The sequence below is a fragment of the Hyaena hyaena genome, unplaced genomic scaffold (assembly GCF_003009895.1).
Source record: "Hyaena hyaena isolate Hyena2069 unplaced genomic scaffold, ASM300989v1 scaffold_10, whole genome shotgun sequence".
In the NCBI taxonomy this organism is placed as follows: Eukaryota; Metazoa; Chordata; class Mammalia; order Carnivora; family Hyaenidae; genus Hyaena; species Hyaena hyaena.
Genome location: NW_024080642.1, coordinates 4,649,752 through 4,669,057, shown reverse-complemented (window position 1 = coordinate 4,669,057; position 19,306 = coordinate 4,649,752). Strand labels below are relative to the sequence as shown.

The window sequence follows — 19,306 nt, the reverse complement described above, 5'->3', positions numbered from 1 at the left end:
TAGACTCAATCTGGAAGTTGAAGGGCACCTGGGTGGCTCAGTCAGTTAAGCCTCTAACTTCAGCTGAGGTCATGATCTCATGGTGTGTGAGTTTGAGCCCCACATCAGTGTCTAAGCGGACAGCTCAGAGCCTGGAGCATACTTCAGCTTCTGAGTCTCCCTCTCTGCCCTCCCCACTCACGTGCTCACGAGTTTGAGCTGTCTCACACGCTCGTGCTCTCTCTCTCAAAAATAAACAATTAAAAACTAAAAAAAAAAAAAAAAGAATCAAACTGCAAGTTGATAGGCCAGAAAAATCTCATCCACCCCCAGTATGGCCTAAATCCTAAAAGCTAATGGTCTTAGGAAAGTAAGGATTATAGGAACCTCCAAGGCTATCTGCTGTTCATTTTTGGAGGAAGATACTGGGTCAGAATTCTGTTTCAGTAAACAGAACAAAAGTTTAGTAGGCAGTGATTCAACCTGTAACTAATTTCGTATGTCTGCCTTTAATGAATCTGTTTTTCTTGTACGACAAAACAGATGGCCAGAGGACAGTCCCAGACATTCTGTGATTTGTGTCCTCATAGCCAGAAGGTTCTCCTGGATTAGAAGATTAATAAGCAAAACATCTGGCATTTTTAATTAGACTGCACTTTGCCATAACCATCTCACTGTTTTCTCTCTAGGCAATCTCAGAACTGGTCAGCCCAGATATCTTCATGCAATCTCACTCAGAAAATGCAATTTCAGTCAAAGAAATTATCACTGAGATCGAATCCATCAGTCAAGGAGTCGGACAGATTCAACTGAAAGGAGACATCCTATCCAACCCATGCCATACACCAAAGAAGCACACCATCCATGAGCTGCCCGTGGAGAGGGCCCAAGCCCTGGAGAACAGACCTGGAAACCTGGAGCAGAATGAAAGTTCCTACGCAGCCCAGGCGGAACTAGCCAAAGACTCAGGGAAGTGGGACCTAGAAGGCTGCCTGACTACACACTTATCCATGACAGAGTTGGAAGAAGAGGAACCAGCTGAGGACGAACAAGAACTCTGGGGCCCAGTGATGCCCCCAGGTGCCAAGTGGTGCCCAGGGTCTGTGAGGCGAGCCACCTTGGAGTTTGAAGAACGCTTGCGTCAGGAGCAAGAGCACCATGGTGCTGCCCCTGGTTGTACCTCATCATCCATCCGCAAGAATTCCAAGAATGAGTCTTCTGTGGCAGACCTAGCACCAAAAGGGAAGAGTGATGAAGCTACCCTAGAACATTCTTTTGTCCCCAAGGAACCAGACATTAACAAGGGCAAAGGGAAATGCAGTGGGTCCGAGGCTGGCCCGCTGCCCCATTCTGAGCAAAATGCCATTGTTCCAGCACCTGAGCCCCTGGAGTTTCAAGAGCGCCCAGGGTCAGATACTAGAACAAAGCCAGAAGGAGTCCTGAAGGATCTGAGAACTATGGCTTCATGCCAGGGATCTGAAACACAGGCAGTCCCTCTTTCCCTTCCCAAGAAGACAGAAATCACGGAGTATACCCACACACTTACGTCACCCAGTCACACTGGGCCAGAGGATGAGAGAGCCACCGGCGAAAAGAGTGGGGAGCAAGGACTGAGGAACGTGAAAATGGAGAATTCCATCACCGTCCTCTGTACACTGGATGAAAATCTGAACAGGACTCTGGGCCCCGCCCAGGCTGTTCTGCATCCCACAGTGCTACCTCTGCCTCATTCTTCCTTTCCTGAACATGACAGCCCCACCAACCTAACCTCCACCCTGAGCAGCCCTGAAGACTGGGACAACGGCCTGTCAACAGCACTGGAGACAAGAGCGCCTTTTGTCAGTCACACAACCCGTGTACCGTCCGCCAACTTGGATTACACACATTCCCAGACCGTAGTTCACCTGGAAGGCTTCACAGAGCAAAGCAGCACCACAGACAACGAGCCCTCTTCGGAACAGGGCGGCTGGGAAGATGGTCAGGACAGCGCCCCCTCCGGTGGCAGTGAAGTGCCGTACGAGCACTCTCTGTTAAGGAGTGAAGACCTAAGCAAACTTGGTAATGACATCGGGGAGTTAGAAGAAAAACTGGACCCGTTACCTACAGCCCATCAACCCCCACATAGCTCTAGGAGTGACTGTATGAAGAGTGTCAGCCATAGTCCTGGTGTGGTGAAGGAGCGCACTAAAGAAATCGAGTCCCGAGCAATCTGCCAGGCTAGGCTCCCCAAACCAGCCCAAAGGCGGCATTCAGCTTCCCTTGCCAAGTTAGGTTATTTGGACCTCTGTAAAGACTGTTTATCAGAGAGAGAGCCTGTCTCCTTTGAGCCCCCTCATCTCAAACTGCTTCAGCCCTTCATCAGAACAGACTCAGGCATGCATGCCGTGGAGGCCCAGGAGCTCTCAGAAAACGCAGATGCCCCCCAGAGCCTCGAGCCCACCAAGTATTTTATAGAGCAACTCAAAACAACGGAGTGTATCGCGCAGAGCAAGCCAGTGGAGAAGCCTATCGTACAGTATGCCAAAGAATTTGGTTATAGTCAGCAGTGTTTGCTCCCCAGGGCAGAACCCGAATTGACTAGTTCTGAAGGAGGCCTTCCTTTGCTACAACCCCAGGGACTTCAGCGTGCAGGCCCGGCTCCCGGGCTGGCTGTAGCGCCCCGTCAGCAGCACGGCAGAACTCACCCCCTTAGGAGACTGAAAAAAGCAAATGATAAAAAACGGACAACCAACCCCTTCTATAATACCATGTGATTCTGAGCCTACACATGTGACTTTCTAAACGAAATGTTTGTAAAAGGGGCAGGTGTAATATGTAAGGAACATGCACTTTATTGGTTAATTTTTATAATATTTTGGTCATTTTACTGTTCTGGCGCATGCAGGGTTAGGGGTTTTTTCTCTGTGTATGTGTGCGTGAGAGAGAGATTGATTTGGACAGCAAGACCATTTTATCATTTTTTATTTCTAGAAAATTCAAACCTCAAAAAATACTCATTTTCAAAGAGCACCTTTATCAAAGGCAAATTGCTGTTTTTCAGTCAGCGCCCACCGGCTCCTCCTCATTTTGCTCTCTGAGAACAAGCTTGTTTGAGGAAGGAAGCAGATGAGGAGGGTGGGGAGGAAGCTGGGAATGGGAATTGGAAATCCTCACCCCCCACACCTGTGTGATGATGGTTTGGTCTTCAGACCCGAAGATATTGGACCGAAGGGCAGCTGCAAGTCTCTGAGCCTTGGGCCCCTGCTCGCCAGGAGTTCCCTAAGTGGATAGGCTGTCAAAGGGGGTCTTCCAGAATCCACTTCTTCTGGTAGTCCAGAGTACATCATCACAGAAAGGCACCATAATGGCTGGCTTTGTAAACTTACCAAGCAAATGGTTTTGTTTTTTCCCTAAGCACCTAATTTTTAAATTCGAAGTGAACCCCAAATGAAATCCAAGAGGTCCTGTGTAGAGGAGCGCATGCAAGGAGGAGGCGGCGCAGTCTGGAGATGCTGCGGCCCAGTATCTTCTGGGTCAGTGGGCTCCACACAGGTGGTTGGCCTGGCCCTCCCTGCCGGGAAAGATGCTCTGCAGCATCCTTTCAACCAAAACTCAGCGGGGACAGGTTTGAAAAACAGCAATTGAAAGTCAGCGTGTTCTTGTAAAATGAATACATTACATAGGGTTTTAACATTTCCATTACTTGAATAATTCTGTGGGCCTTCTGAGTTTAACGGCCATATTTTTTTCCAATCTACTTTCCTCCCTCATGCAGTTTCTTCAGTGCTGCCTTTTTTTTTTTTAATTTCATAGATGATATTTGAATTGTTACATTACCTATGTATAACCTCCGTGGAATGCAAAGTTTTCTTACTGATGTTATCACTGCTAACACTTGACATGGGTTGTTTTTTTTTTCCTTTTCCTGGAAGATTTGTCATTTCTCTAGTTTATACACAGTATTTATGTACATAATGTCACTTTCTTACAGTGTTTTGTTGTTGATGTTGTAGGATCTTTTTGATTTAATTCTTTTTAAGGAGTAAAGCTGCAACTGGAGAAAACACACAGCACAGAAATAAAACTGATGGGTGTTGGTAGGAATCAGCATAATATGTTGAGGTGGTATTGTTTAAATGGAGACTTCTAATCGCCAGCTCCTGCCAAATTATGTGTTAGTAACTTCCTCCTCAGAGAAACCCCTAAAGGCTCCCATTAGATCACAGTTTGACTGATGGCTGATTTCTCTTTGAGACTGAAATCCCAGGGTGGTGGGTTGTTTGCCAGTAGCTGAAGCACAGCCAGGGAGTCCGGGAGTGTTACTGCTGGCCCAGGGTGGCGCTTCTTGTGGATTGGGCTGAAAGGTTGCAGGAAGGCCCCCCGCCAGGGGTAGGCACCTATTATGAGCCCGTTTAAGATGCTGCTGCTCTGCCGCTATTGCGGAGATCTTAACATAGGAGCACTTGCCATAGACAAGCCTGTTTCAGCTTCTTACAGGAAGCATTTAGCCTGGAATGAAACACCCTCCGCAGCTCACCAAAACTGAAGAGGTCTGCCCATTTGCTTCTGTTGGCTCTAACTGATGGCCACCTTGCTGAGAGAGTGACCAAGTACAGAGTTTGGTTTTGGGTTTTGGATCGTCACAGCATTGAAAGGAAAAGGCAGATGCCTAGACTGTCCAGGGAATGTCAGAGGCCTGAGTTTGGTGGGGGCAGGTAGCAGGGTGACCTGCAGGAGAGAGAAGGTGGACTGAGGCCATTGACAGGTGCTCCTGGGGAGCTGTGAACCCAGTCTCTGTCTGGAAGCCGCGGTCGGGTCTGACATCACTGCCAGGAGGTGGATTAGACAGAAGCCTCCTGCTCTGGTGTCTCTGTGAGGTAGTAATTCTGTGTACCTGTGCTGTCCCTAAATAGTTCCTTACATGTGCAAACTTGTCATCCACATGGCTTTGTGGTTCCTGGATAGTTCATGTGTTGTAAAGTGTTTCTGTTAGGTGGTATGTACTAGTGGGAGGAGGCTTGCAAGACGGGGTTATGAATTTCTAGGGCTCCTCCATCCAAACAGCCCTGTCTTGTTGAGGCAGTCCCAGCACCGCCATCATGGTGGGGAAAGGACAGGGACTTGTGGTGGGGGTAGGGAGAGAAGGATTTGCACAGAGGTGAAGAGTGGCGCCCACTCATTAACCCTTCCGAGTGGCGACATCCCTCACATTAAGGAGTACGAGCCAGCTCGACAGTGTTGTACGGTTCTCTCTCCTCCTGTACAATTGTGTGGAACGCTCACTAACCCTGCTTTAAGTAACATCAAAAATGGAGAAGAGAAAGATCCTCTAATCCTGTGAAGAAGACTTTTTTGAAAAGGAAAAGGAAATAGTCTTGCTCTGCCTTTTTTTTTTTTTAATTACATTTTTTATCATTTAATTTAACCTGCTTAAATAAACATCCTTTACCCAGGGCCTGTAATTCAGCCTTGCCCTGGGGTTGTGCCAGCCCTCTCAAAACTCCCACAGCTGAGTGTTCTTGTGTTATTTGCATAACTGAGCGATGTCCAGGGGAAGTACATGATGAGCTCTCAAGGACTTTTCGGACTTTCTTGTCTTCAAACCTTTTGATAATCTTGGGTGGCCTATTTCTGTTTTCCATTTCGTGGAAAACTCAGACCTGGAACAGCAGGTCTGGTAGATTGACAGAGAGGAGAAGGAAAAGTCTTGACCTCTTGCTCAGTGCCTCTCTTTTTCTTTATTTTGAAAGCCACCATAGTCTGGCTCTCAGGTTACTCTGGAGGAGAGTGTGTGTGTATGTGCGTGCACACACACAAATATAAGAGTAACATTTTGGTGCAGGGGGTAAAGGCCCCAGAAGCACCCGACTTTTAGAGCTGTGATCTGGAGGGTTACCTGGTCAGTAGGAAGGAGAGAAACCCCAACCCTTTCTGGATCTTAGAAACACTTAGGAGAAGTAGTATATGCTGTAACAGAACTATAGTACTGTAGTGGAGTAATTGCCATCTCTCCTCATTTTGGTTGCCTTTCGGATTCTTAATGTTTGGGATCGTTCTAAGCAACCCAGCCTCTTCAGGCTCTTTATCTGGCATTTTCCCAGTTCTATACATTTATCCCAACTTTCTCATTTGGGGAATTACCATGCACTCCCAAGGACAGCCTGAGAATGACAGCCCAGGCTCTGAGGTCCCCTCCTGCTGAAGGGCCCCAGACAGTTACTTTTGGATAGATAGACCTGAAGTTTCTGAGACCTAGCAGCTCACAGAAGTCCTCACCCGTTCCATCTGAGGATTTCAGTTTTAAAGTGATCTAAGCATGTTTGGTAAAGATGTTTTTGTGAGAGTTGTTTTCTTTTAAGAATGCATTATGCAAAGAGGGTCACTTTTAAGGGCATTTAAATTTTTTTAAATAAAGCCATTCTTTGGCTCTTTTTGACAACTATTTGTGGATACTTTGTTTACATTGTGATCATTAGAACATGCATCATCTTGATAGCCACTCGGTATCCTCCTCTGGGCACCCAGCCCTGGCTGTCCTGTGAGTCCTCACACAGAGCAAGGCCAGAGTGGTCAGCCCACAGGGGTCAGTGAGGAGCACCTGGAGCTGACTTTCCCGTCTGTGTCCCGCACTCCTGTTTAACAGTCTGTATGGAAGTCGTCATTTCCTCAGTCCGTGATGGTTTGTGTCGCAGTGATGGTTGTAACGGTGAATGGCTAGTGTCCTTTTTGTCCAATTCTGTTTTGCTTTTTGATGGTAGATGAAACTGTAGCTCTTTCAGCACCAATCCAACTTGAAGGTGTCTTGGACCTTGTTTTCCCTTCCAGACTAAAAGGTCAAAGCATGTTTTAGGCATAAATGTATTTGCTGCCTCAACTCATCTGACACCCATATTAGGAAAAAGCCTGCCACCAGAGCAGGAAGCTGCACACTCCTAGCCCCTGTCCCAGGGCTTTGGGGTTCCTTGATGCCATGGAGAGCTATTGCAAGGTGCTTCCGTACTTTTCCAGCCTGGAAGTGGAGGGTGACCGGGCCTGGCTCCTGCTCTGAAAAGAAAACCAGCCTCACTTTCTCAGTGCCCCAGAGATCTAGGACAGGATTTCTAAACTGGAATCATCTCTCATTGGCTTCAAGATGCCTCAAAGGGTATATGACTAGTGCTGCCATCTGTGTCCTCACAGCGACACTGGTGGCAGTGTCCTCTGTACACATGCAGGGCTAATACCCAGGGCTTAATTCAAGCTGATGACCCAATCTGGAAACTGGGTAAGTGGCCCTGGCATGATTCTCAATCAACAGGCCCACAGGGAATTGTTTGGTTTTTATGTTTTATTGGATTTTGATTTGCCTGGCATAGCTTGAGGTGCCTTTTTTTTTTTCTTTCTACCTTATTTTGTAGGACTTGCTCTACATGTAGAAGGTAAGTCCGAAAGACTCTCCCACTGACTGTTACCTTTGCCCCAGGCCAGTCCAAACTTTTATGCTCACATTTTATTAAACAAAGCAGGTGCTCCCTGGAATCTCTGGGACCTTTCTGAGGCATTTGAAGCAGAATATAGAGTGGTCTCATCTCCTTCCTTAATCTTCCTGGTGGTTGGGATGTTCCACTTGTATCATAGGTTTTTTTTATTACTGATGTGCTCTGCTGTTTTTAAATGTGAACTTGTGCGCAAATGTGCGGATTCAATGTTCTTGTTACAGATTAAATAAATTTTTATTTTGAAGATGAAATGTGTACTTGATCAACAAAAGTGGGGTGGTGCTGGAGCTGGTGAAGGGATTGGAAGAGAAACCTGATGATAAACGTAGAACAATTCTCACTGATCTCCATCATGATCTCAAGGATCTCCATCCTTAAGAGTTAGCTGAGCTCGGGGCAGGGGGGTGGGGAGACGGGAGGGGTGGGAATCTTAACTTTCTACCTCCCACAAAATAAAGCCTGGATGGGAAATAGAATCACCAAAGATTGTGGCAGACATTGTGGCTCCAGTCAAGTGACCAAGCTGGGAATTTGCCTGGTCACCTGAATGTTAGAATGAATAAGCAAAGGAACCAAAAATTCCTCTGCCATGTGTGGTACAGAGTGACTGCTCTGGGACAGCTGCTGTGACCTGCCCCAGCAGGGACTAGATTTCCTGGGTGGCTGACCTCTCTGGACATTAGAGAGACAGAGCTCACAAACTTTCAGCACAAGCCACCTCAGCTCACCAAGTGGTTTCTAGAAATGGGGTATGCTTTTCTAAAGAAGTACAAGCTCTTAACCCCCTCCTGCCATTAGAAGTGTGAATGTCAATGGTGGAAGAAGGGAGATGGGGTCAACTGGCAGTTCTCTAAAACAGGGTGTGGGAGGAGATATTCTCGACTTCTCCCACTCCTCCAGAGATCCTTCAGGAGCTATTTAGTGATGCCATTCATCATATACAAGGTAGCACTGCTGTCTAGGGAAAGCTCAGTTTCCAAAATGCTAACAATGTACTGAAGTTTCCAGAGGAAAACACTACCTTGAACTAAGATTAAGTCAGCCTGCTGCATTCTGAACTATCCCAAATCAAGTAGAAAGGGCACATCAATGGTCTCTGGCTGGAGTGCCAGAGGGCACGATGATGAAGGTGAGGTCATTTCACAAAATTTTCTAGGGGTGCCTAGAGTCACCGACCTGTCTAGATAAGCTTAGGCTTTCTGGCCAAAGCAAATGGACCAAATCGTGTCCAGATTGCCAGGCCACCTCTCCCAGAAAATGACTTTATGAAAAATGGAATCCATGCCTGTCTTCTACAGATTGTAGTTAAAAGCTCAGCTAATAGTTCAAATGGTTAACCACACAGGAAATCACCAAGCCCAAGTGGCTTCTCCCCCTAATTAGTTCTTTATGCCTTGGCTCCACCCACCCAACTCTGTCAATCTTTGGCAGTCTGACGAAAGCTAGAGGGCAGGGCTGACGCATGCCTGGTCCAAGTAATCTGTGAATCCCTGCTCCTGTATCTGGAGAGCACCCCTCTTTGCAGATGATAGAACTGAAGGCAGGATGGATTAAAGGATTCCTGCTTCCTAGTCTCAGACTCTTGTGTCTAGAATGGAGTGTTCCCGGCGCCTGGGTGGCTCAGTTGGTTGTGTCTGGACTTGACTTCAGCTCATGTCATGATCTCACAGTTTTTGAGATGGATGGAGCCTCTTGTCTGGCTCTGGGCGTTTGGCGTGGAGCCTCCTTGGGATTCTCTCCTTCTCTCTGCCCGTCCCCTGCTCTCTCTCTCTCAGAATAAATAAACTTTTAAAAAGGCTTTAGAATGGAGTGCTCTTTAAAAAGGAGGAAAGGAAAGGGAAGAAAATGTCACTTCAGGTCAGAAAGTGACATGTCAAATCCCTTCCCTGCCAACAGGCCGTGCAGAGTTGGAAGGAACCTGACCCAGCCCTCTTTGTTTTACAGCTCAGAGAACTGCAGAAATGGGGTGATTGAGCCAGGGCTGGAACTCTGGTTTTCTAGTTAGTTCAAGCATCCTTTGTGCCACAAAGACTATCTCTCAGGATCAGCACTTGTGAGATAAAGTAACACTATCCTTCAAGAGGAGGCAGAAATGCATGGTGCTGAAAAGCATGGACCCCGGTGCCAGACCACTGGATAGAAGTTTCAGCTCCACCAACTATCAGTTGAGTGATGGGTAAGCTACTTAACCTCTTTGTGTCTTAGTTTCCTCACCTGAAACATAGGGATTATAATAATAGCTATCACAGAAGGCTGTTGTCAGAATGTAATTAATATGTGTAAAGACCTTAGAACAGTGTCTGGCACACAGTAGGTGTGAGCTACTGTTACTAAGGAGCAACTGAGTCATTCAGATCTTTTCCTCCTAATCATGAACCTGGAATCTTTAGACAAAAGGGAGACTCATTACCCTTATGGCCCTCCATGCCATGAATTATTTCTGGAGCACCTGTAACAGTTTCTGATTCTGTTCCCCTACAAGCCACTGGATACTTGGGATCTTCCTGAGAAGGAGCCTTGTGTGGGCCTTTGGGCTTTCCACCATCTTCCCTCCCCCAGGGCTGCTCCACTGATCTCCAGGTGTGCCCTAGAGAATAGGAGGTAATAGCTGGCCTTACGATCCAAAGCAAGAAACCCAGGCAGTGGGTGGATGCTGGGTGTACAGCAACTTCAGGGACTAGTTGCTAGTTGTTCTGCACTGGATGTATTTTGACTAGGTTTCTTTTTATTTCTTCCTTAGTCTCTCTCTCTTTTTTTTTTTTTTTTTGGAGAGAGAGAGAGAGAAAGCATGAGCAGGGAGAGAGGCAGAGAGAAAGGGAGAGAGAGAATCCCAAGCAGGCTCTGCACCAACAGTGCAGGGCCTGCGGGGCTGAAATTCATGAACCATGAGATCATGACCTGAGCTGAAACCAAGAATCGGGTGCTTAACCTACTGAGCCACCCAGGTGCCCCTTTAATCTTTTTTTTTTAATGTTTATTTATTCGTGAGGGAGACCGTGAGAGCGAGAGCTCACATGATTGGGGGAGGGGCATTGAGAGAGAGAATCTGAAGCAGGCTCCCAGCTGTGGGCGCAGAGAGCCTGACTTGGGGCTGAACCCACCAACCATGAGATAGATCGTGACCTGAGCCAGTCAGACACTTAACCTACTGAGCCACCCAGGCGCCTTATATTTCCTTCTTAATCTTGATCAATATTCAGATCCATGGATCCTAGGGGGAGTGAATGAAGGCTGGGACTTCCCTGGAACACAGCTGGCCATCAATTCAAACAAATCCTGAAGACTTAGGAGTCAGGCTGGGTGTCTAAAATTTGATTGCTAAAGGCCTATGACAGCTGCCTCTCCTTGAACCTGGTGTTCCCATGGGGTCAAGATGGATTCACTCCCTCACCCAGTCTTTAGGCTGCGTTCTGCCCTGCTCCGTGGAATGCTCTCTAAAGGGGTGAAATGCCTACAGTGCCAGCGTTTTAGGTTCTCAAGTGGTCGTTACAGCCATTAATAACAGTAACATCAGAGTCCCCTATCCAGTACTCTCAAGCTGCCCTGGGCCCTCACCCAAGGGCCGAGAAAGCATCTTCCGGGACCTCTTTCCAGGAGGGTCTGGACGTGCAGTGCGCAGCCCAGGACCGCCAGCCGGGACAGCAAAATTGGGAGTGCGATTGCAGCAGGAATGCGGCGTGAAGGCCCCTGGTCTTGCGCGGCTGCCGGTTCTTCCTCTCGGCGCCCAGCCTGGGTCTCGGAACCTGGGTATGCCCAGCCCACCCGGAGGCACGGAGGGAGGGACGGAGTGCGCACAGCCCGCGTGTACATCATCAATTTTGACAGTTTTCTGCCGCCAGCGGACTGGCGGCGGCGGCGGCGCGGAGTCAGCTGCGCTCAACTTTCCCGCCGCTGGAGGGGCGGGGCAGCTCTGGCCCCGCCCCCGCCACAGGCCCCGCCTCCGCAGGTTGATGGCAGCGGCAGCTGGGACTGCAGCGACGCCGGGCCCTGGAGAGCCGCAAGCAGCGGCCGGAGCGCTCAGCCGAACACTCGGGCCCCAGACGCCGCGGACACCCGGAGAGGCAGTTCCGGCGCCCTGAAGCTCTCTCGGCCCCCAGCGCACCCCTAACCCCCACTGCAGAGGAGTCGCAGCGTGAGCGCCCCTCGGCCCACTCAGGACCAGGTACCCCCCCCCACACACACACACACACACGCCGCCACCGCAGCCAGCGGAGCGGGCGGGATCTCCGGAGGGGCAGAGGTCTGCGCCCCCTCCCCCGCGCCGCCAAATTCGGTCCCGGGCGGGGCGGACTTGGTGTCTATATTTGGCCGGACAGCAGCCCGCGCGCCTGCAGGGCACTGACACCTCGTCTCCCAAGAACGCAGTGCCGGGGCAGGAGGCTGGAGGAGGGTGCGGGGAGGCCGGGCCTCAGGCCTGGGGCCGCAGAAGCGGCGTGAAGGGCACGGGGATGCCCGGGGCTGGGGAGGGGCAGGAGTCCGTGGCTGGGGCTTTGGAAGAGCTTGGTCAGTGAGTCCCCGGGGGAAGAGCATAGCACAGACCCTGTCTGGAGAAAAGGATCTTCACCCTCCCCACTTCACCCTCCCCACTCCTGCAAATCTGGCCGTAGCCCGGGGGGTTTGAGGACCCCACCCCAGCAGAGCTGAATAGGAGAGAGGACCCATGGGAGAAGCGGACCAAAGTATGGCAGGCGAAACCCAGACCATAGTTAGGACCTCTTGGAGAAGCTAGTGAAGAGAAGCATGGAAAGAGGAGAGATCCACCTTACAGTGTGTCCCCCAACAGGATGAGAGGAAACTGACGAAAACAATAGCAGGAAAGACTCAGGTTAGCTGACAGGAGGAACTTCTCCTTGGCAAAATTTTAGAAAAAGACAAAAGCCCATCTGCCTGAACTATGTTAGAGATGCAGGTTTGGGGACCTTGGGGGACTACAGTCTTAGCCCCATGGTTGGCCTTGAGCCAAGATCCCACAACCAAGGCTGCTGGGAGATAAACCACTTCCTGAAGAGATGCTCATCCAAGGCTGGCAGCCTGGCGTGGATGTTCCTCTCCAAATCACTTCAACTTCCAGGAAGCTTTCAGGCCCAAACTCCACTGTCCCCTGCCTGGGTCTCAAGGAAGTCAGGCCCCAAATCCTAGCCTCTCGAATTAAGCAGCATTTTATAGGTGTCAAAGGCCTCTCCCGTACTTTAATCACCTGGAAGAAAGCTCCCTGCTTCTAGGGCCTGCCTTGAGGCCAGATAACCCTTCTCACTTGCCTCCCTCTCCCTACTCTTCCTCCCCCTCACAGCTCGCAGGACTAAGGACCAAAGGCATTTCTGGGCACTGAGATCCTCCATTTCTACCCACAGCCATGAGCCGGCGTGTGGTTCGGCAGAGCAAGTTCCGCCATGTGTTTGGGCAGGCGGCAAAGGCCGACCAGTCTTACGAGGATATCCGTGTGTCCAAGGTCACGTGGGACAGCTCCTTCTGTGCCGTCAACCCCAAATTCCTGGCCATTATTGTGGAGGCTGGAGGTGGAGGTGCCTTCATTGTCCTGCCTCTGGCCAAGGTGAGGGATGAAGGGAGGAAAGCAGGGGGGAAGACGCTGGCTGTGGCCCCTGGGGACCCCTCCTTCAGTCAGGAGGGCAGTTTGTATCCACCGGCTGCTCCCTGTTCCCCAAGCCCTTGGGGACCAGCTGGGAGGCTCCCTCACCCTTCGCAGAGCAGCAGCACCACAGTGCCCTGCACCCACTCAGAGCCCATCCCTCTCTCCACGCAGCACCCTGTTGCCAGCAGGGACCAGAAGGGTGTTATGAAGATAGTTGGGAAGCAGTGGAGCCAGGGCCTGGCCCAGATTCTGTTCCCATTTCTCCTAATGCCACGCCCCCTCATGTTTTGGGTGTGGGATCTTTCTCCCCAGAGCAGGATGATCATTGGATTAAATCATACCCCAGAGTGGCACACTGAGGACAGAGTCGAGCTCTTTCCAAAGAGTCCCTGGCCACCTCCCCACTGTGGTTCTTACAGTGAGACAGAATGAGAATGAAGGGCATGGGGACATGACGCCTAAGGCCAGAACCCTCCCTACCCCAGGGATGGAGGCCAGGCAATGACTGCCACCACCTTTGCGGAGTAGCCTCAAGCCTCTTGGAAATCTCCATCCCCCAGGGATGGCCACCCCAAGTCATGACCTTGACCTGGATCTGGCCCCTACACCTTGTTAAGGGAGGCTCCACAGGTGGCAGGGTCAGAAAGAGGCCTGACAATAGCCAGTGACTCACTCGGGGACAATGCAGACACCATCCAAGGACACCATCCCCAGGGCTCAAATTTCAAGCTGGAGCCACCTCCTCACCCAGTACAACTGCCATTCCAATGCTACACTGCCACCCCTCTCCTCTACTGCCTGGTCTGGACTGATGCCAGCCCCTGCAAAGGCCTCAGAGCCCCCATGAAAAGCCCAAAAGGAACCAAAAGTAGATGAGCACCAGCTCAGGCACTACGCATGACTGCTGCTCGTGGTTCCAAGGTCAAACCAGTGACAAGGGGGAGACCCGCCAAGGGTGGCAAGGAAAGAGCCGCTGTGTTCCATGTTACCTCACCTTGACCTCTTCTACTAGGGGCTTCCTATAGACATTCTAACTGGGAGAACAAACCCAAGAACAGCCTCCTCCAAGCAGGTATTTTTGCAAGAGCTCTGGACTGAGAGTTCAAGTATTGGCTCAACCAGTATCTTGCTCTGTGTCTTTGGCTAAGTCATTACCTCTCTGTGTCTGATTTCCCGATATTAATGACTTCAACTGCCTTCAGTGAAGTACAGGAAGTAGTTGGATGGGGTTGAAGGTGCAGAAAGGGGTTCACAAAGAGAAAATAGGTGATAGAGTACTGAGATGTAAACAAGTCCACTGCCTGTCCCAAAAAAGCACACAGGAAAGTGACCCTATAGCTCCCTCTCTGACCCCTCCAGACAGGACGAGTGGATAAGAACTACCCACTGGTCACTGGGCACACTGCTCCAGTGCTGGACATCGACTGGTGCCCACATAATGACAACGTCATTGCCAGTGCCTCAGACGACACCACGGTCATGGTAGGAGCCAAGTGGATGCTCGGGGCACTTGGGCAGGGGAAGCAGGGAGGGCTGCCTCACCTGTGCTAGGGAAGGTGGTAAAAGAGGTGCTAGGTCCCAGGGCGCTACCCTGCCCAGCTCCCAGGCTATATTTAGCCACATGCCCACCCGCTCCCAGAATGCACTTCTTAGGACTAATTATAGCCATGGCCAACTTGAGGCCTGAAGAGCAAGGGGGCAGTGCTCTGAAGTCGCCCTGCTGGGGTGTATACAGAGGTCTCCGGAGAGCTGGCAGTGCCCCCTCCTGGCTCCCAGCTGCTTCTGCCTGGGGCAGGCACCATTACATCTTGCCCTGCATTTGACCTTTACCACTCAAGAGAGCCTGTAGGGTTGGGGGTGGGGAGAGGGCGGTGCGGACTAAGGGAGGAACAGAGGGACAAGGCAGGCCCCTCATCCCACTTACCCTATGCCTTTTCCTCCCCACCAGGTGTGGCAGATTCCAGACTATACCCCTATGCGCAACATTACAGAACCCATCATTACACTCGAGGGCCACTCCAAACGGGTGGGCATCCTCTGCTGGCACCCCACAGCTCGGAATGTTCTGCTCAGTGCAGGTCTGGGAGCCTGGGCAGGGGTCCCTACTGTAGACTGTAGGGAGCAGGCAAAGGCAGGACCCAAGTAATGGTGACTGGCTGCTCTGGGCAGGTGGTGACAATGTGATCATCATCTGGAATGTGGGCACTGGGGAGGTGCTCCTGAGTCTAGACGACATGCACCCAGACGTCATCCACAGTGTGTGCTGGAACAGCAATGGTCGCCTGCTAGCCACCACCTGCAAGGACAAGACCCTGCGCATCATCGACCCCCGCAAGGGCCAGGTGGTGGCGGTGAGTGCTTCGCATGGCCACCCCCCAGCCCCAACCCTGGGGACCAGCTATCAGGCCCCTGTACCCTTAATCCTCTGAGCCCCTGGTCCCAGCTCTCGCCTCCCCAACCCCAACCCGAGGCCGCCCTCCTCCCAGTGTCTGCAACCACAGTTCCCAGCCCTAAGTAAACCCACAGTCCACCATTTCCTGCCCCTCTCCTGTTCCCTCCGCCGCCCTGCATCTCGGAAGCTCAGAGCAGTGCTCTTGCAGTTGTAACTGAGCGGGCGAGAAGCTGCCAACTCTACCCTTCCACCAGAACCTGCATGAAACCTCCCGGACCCCTCTCCTCTCGGCCGGCACCCCAGCGCCATCTTCCAGGGTCTGGAGCCCGACGCGGGCTCTTTGGCAGGCCCCTTTCTGCCCTAGTCAACCCGCTGGGCGGCGGGGAGAGAGGGGACAACCCTCGCGCCTCGTTAGTCCCAGCTCGGTACCCTGGCAGGGCGGCGGCACCTGCCTCACCAGCCTCAATTTTACGCGGGGTGCGGGTGCGCGGGGCACGTGCATGTCTGCGCCGCGGGCGCGCGGAGGGCGCGGCCGGGGCCGGGGCGGGGGCGGGCCGGCGGGCGCTCTAACCCACTAACCCCGCGAGCAGGAGCGAGCCCGGCCTCACGAGGGCGCCCGCCCGCTGCGGGCCGTCTTCACTGCAGACGGGAAGCTACTCAGCACCGGCTTCAGCAGGATGAGTGAGCGGCAACTCGCGCTCTGGGACCCGGTAGGCCAGGCCGCGCTGGGCGCACGCGCTCGCTCCTTCGCTGGGCCAGCCAGGAGCGCCCTCCCAGGCCGCGGCCGGTGCCCGAGAAGGTGGAAGCCGAGCGGGGAGCTCCTGTCTGGGAGAAGCCTCGCTGCGACCCCGGGGAGCCGGCAGACACCCCCCCCCCCCACGCCCCGATTTAGGGATCAGCCTCTGAGGGCGCTTAAAGGCTCGGGATCTGCCGAGAGGCCCGCGCCTCCCGCTCTCTCCGGGCCCAGACTCTCTCCAGGCCAGTGGCCAGCCAGGGCCCCCCAGGAAGCTGAGTAGTTAGGCCCTCATTTCTCTCCACCCCCCACCCCCACCCGGTCTCTCCCCCGCCAAAATCAGCAAGCTGGTTGGTTGCTCGGCCCTCCAGGCTCCCCAGAGCAGGCAGCTGGGTGACGCCTCTCCCTGTCTCCCCCCTTCCCCCAGGAGAGGTTTGCGGCCCACGAGGGAATGAGGCCCATGCGGGCCGTCTTCACGCGCCAGGGTCATATCTTCACCACGGGCTTCACCCGCATGAGCCAGCGAGAGCTGGGCCTGTGGGACCCGGTAACGCAGCTGGAAGCTTGGGGTGTGTGCCCCGGGGACTGGCATCACGGGAGAGGGGCCAGGCGCCCCCCACCCGCAGGGCATGCCCACCTGGACTGGGCTGGAGGCTGCTGCCCCCTTTGCAGCGCCTGCCATCCCCACACCCACCCCTCTGTCCAGTTTTGCTGCGTCGCCTGGAGGAGCCCATGCTGGCACCCCCACCTGGTGATGCCGAGTCCCTGGGGGTGGTTTGCGGTGACTGCATGCGGCGGCGCAGGGGATATATGTACGGGGGACTGGGAGTGACGTGTCCAAGGGTGGGGCCTGCGGCTCTGTTGCCAGAGCTGCCTTGGGAATGCTTGGGGTTTGGAGCAGGAAGGAAGCTTAAAGGGGCTTCAGGGGATACAGAAGTGGCACGTGGCGGGGGGGATGGGGGGGGCAGGGCTGGTCACGCCTCCTGTGCTCGGGCAGAACAATTTCGAAGAGCCAGTGGCACTGCAGGAGATGGACACGAGCAACGGGGTCCTACTGCCCTTCTACGATCCCGATTCCAGCATCGTCTACCTATGCGGCAAGGTGCTTGAGGCCGGGAGGGGAGTACAAGGGTTTGACAAGATGTTGAAGGACCCGCCTGGCAGGTCCCTGAACCGATTGGTTTTGCAGGGCGACAGCAGCATTCGGTACTTTGAGATTACCGACGAACCACCTTTTGTGCATTACCTGAACACGTTCAGCAGCAAGGATCCTCAGAGGGGCATGGGTTTCATGCCCAAGCGGGGCCTGGAAGTCAACAAGTGTGAGATTGCCCGGTCAGCAGCCTTCACCCTTCTCTGCATGTCTGTCCACACTGACCATCGGGGCAAACACAGGGGCTTGGGAGCAGGGGGAGGGGGTCAAACAGGCTTGTTTTGGTGCCAGCCCCAGCATGAACTAGCTTAACACTCTCTAAACTTCAGTTTCCTTATCTGTAAAATGATGATAAACACCCCATCGAGATGTTCTACCAGCTGGACCAATGATGTGTTTTGAAGTGCAGAGCATAATAGGGGCTCTGCAAAGTGTTGGGCTCCAACCTATTGAGCCCAGGCAGAAAAGGGGGTGGGAGCCTGCGGGGGGTGTTGAACCCGGCTCCCTTGCAGGTTCTACAAGTTGCACGAAAGAAAATGTGAGCCCATCATCATGACCGTTCCCCGCAAGGTGAGGGGGCCGGGGGCGGGGTTGAGCGGAGAGGGCTCCGAGACGGGAGCAGGCCAGGCACTCTGCTAACACCAGTCCTCTCTCCCCACGCCCGCAGTCAGACCTGTTCCAGGACGACCTATATCCAGATACGCCAGGCCCCGAGCCGGCCCTAGAAGCGGACGAATGGCTATCTGGCCAGGACGCCGAACCCGTGCTCATCTCGTTGAGGGACGGCTATGTGCCTCCCAAGCACCGCGAGCTCCGGGTCACCAAGCGCAATATTCTGGACGTGCGCCCCCCCTCCGGCCCCCGCCGCAGCCAGTCGGCCAGTGACAGCCCCTTGTCGGTAAGATGCGGCCTCGCTGCACCCCGGCCCAGTCTATACATCCCCCCTCCAGCCCCCTTCCTCACACAGCCTCTTCTCTCCCCTGCGCCCCAGCAGCAGCACACTCTAGAGACGCTGCTGGAGGAGATCAAGGCCCTTCGAGAGCAGGTGCAGGCCCAGGAGCAGCGTATCACGGCTCTGGAGAACATGCTGTGCGAGCTGGTGGACGGCACAGACTAGGGCAGCGCGCGGGGGGGGGCAGCTCCGAGCCCGGGGCGGGGGGGCCCTGGGGCCGGGAGCACCCTCGGCCCCGCCCCAGCTCCCGGTCTGGAACTCCGGACCCCGCCTCTCTGAGCCGGGACCGGGGGCGGGACTGGGAAGGGCACTCCGCCCCTCGAGGGAGTCCAGGATAAATGGATCGTCGCAGAGACTCGAGCCTGCCAGGCACCCGCTCGGCTACGCGCCTCGTCCGGGACTCAGCAGGAGCTGGCCTTGGGAGGCCCGGGGTGACGGGGACCTCAGCAATGGTGCTGCACGGCGAAGCGGTGTCCCCTCTGTCCCCGGACCAGGGCAGGGGAAGTGCTTAGTATTAGCGCTATTCTTGGGGATATCAGGGAGCTTGGGCTTGACCTCAGAGGGGTGGCGGCGATTCGATGGGTCTCCCCAGACCGACTGGGGTGAAGTTACAACGCTCTCCTTCCAATCAGCTCACTTGATTCCACTACCCTAAGTGGTTAAACGGATGGGCGTCACCCCAGTTCTACAGACACACACAACCAGTTGGCTGTAGAGCCGAATCCACCGTCTACACCCAGCAGACTGTGGCAGAGGGCTCTCTTCTTTTCACCCGCAGGGGAGAGGGCGGCTTCCTCACTGCACCCCCGCCGGAGAACTAATCAGAAAACTGGCATGGAAGCAGGTTCACACCCTCCTTCACGTCACCCCCCCACCCCACCCCCGCTCTCCCCCGCCCACGCCACTGCCCCCAGCCTTCTGCTGTGGCCTTGACTCTAGGAGGAAAACAAGACGTACTGAATGAAATATTTTACCAAGTGCTCAGTCTGTGCCTCCTGCATGGGTGGGGGTGAGGGGAGCGAGACCCCAGCCTCTGCAAATGCTGTCCCC

At 53.4% G+C, this 19,306-nt stretch overlaps 2 protein-coding genes across 6 annotated transcripts in view; both read left to right on the top strand.

The window, feature by feature from the left end:
• SSH2 (slingshot protein phosphatase 2) overlaps window positions 1-7,687 on the top strand; it is a 253,270-nt gene extending 245,583 nt beyond the window's left edge. For all 3 annotated transcript variants that reach the window (XM_039252544.1, XM_039252533.1, XM_039252539.1), the window contains one exon: window positions 669-7,687. In XM_039252544.1, coding sequence (XP_039108475.1) covers window positions 669-2,732 — 2,064 coding nt within the window. In that variant the 3' untranslated portion in view covers window positions 2,733-7,687. The remainder of the gene's footprint in view (window positions 1-668) is intronic.
• A 3,749-nt stretch (window positions 7,688-11,436) lies between these two features.
• CORO6 (coronin 6) lies at window positions 11,437-19,240 on the top strand. Of its 3 annotated transcripts, none has more exons than XM_039253447.1 (12): window positions 11,437-11,598; window positions 12,788-12,987; window positions 14,386-14,508; window positions 14,975-15,104; window positions 15,196-15,377; window positions 16,009-16,128; window positions 17,149-17,253; window positions 17,341-17,486; window positions 17,817-17,874; window positions 17,972-18,202; window positions 18,296-18,393; window positions 19,035-19,240. In XM_039253447.1, exons 2-12 carry the CDS (start codon window positions 12,790-12,792, stop codon window positions 19,075-19,077), a joined length of 1,434 nt encoding a protein of 477 aa, XP_039109378.1. In that variant the 5' UTR covers window positions 11,437-11,598; window positions 12,788-12,789; the 3' UTR covers window positions 19,078-19,240. The 3 variants fall into 3 exon arrangements, with proteins under 3 accessions (XP_039109378.1, XP_039109385.1, XP_039109368.1); XM_039253454.1 differs by having other exon boundaries at window positions 12,727-12,987; window positions 18,299-18,393; XM_039253437.1 differs by having other exon boundaries at window positions 12,727-12,987.
• Window positions 19,241-19,306: the final 66 nt, after the last annotated feature.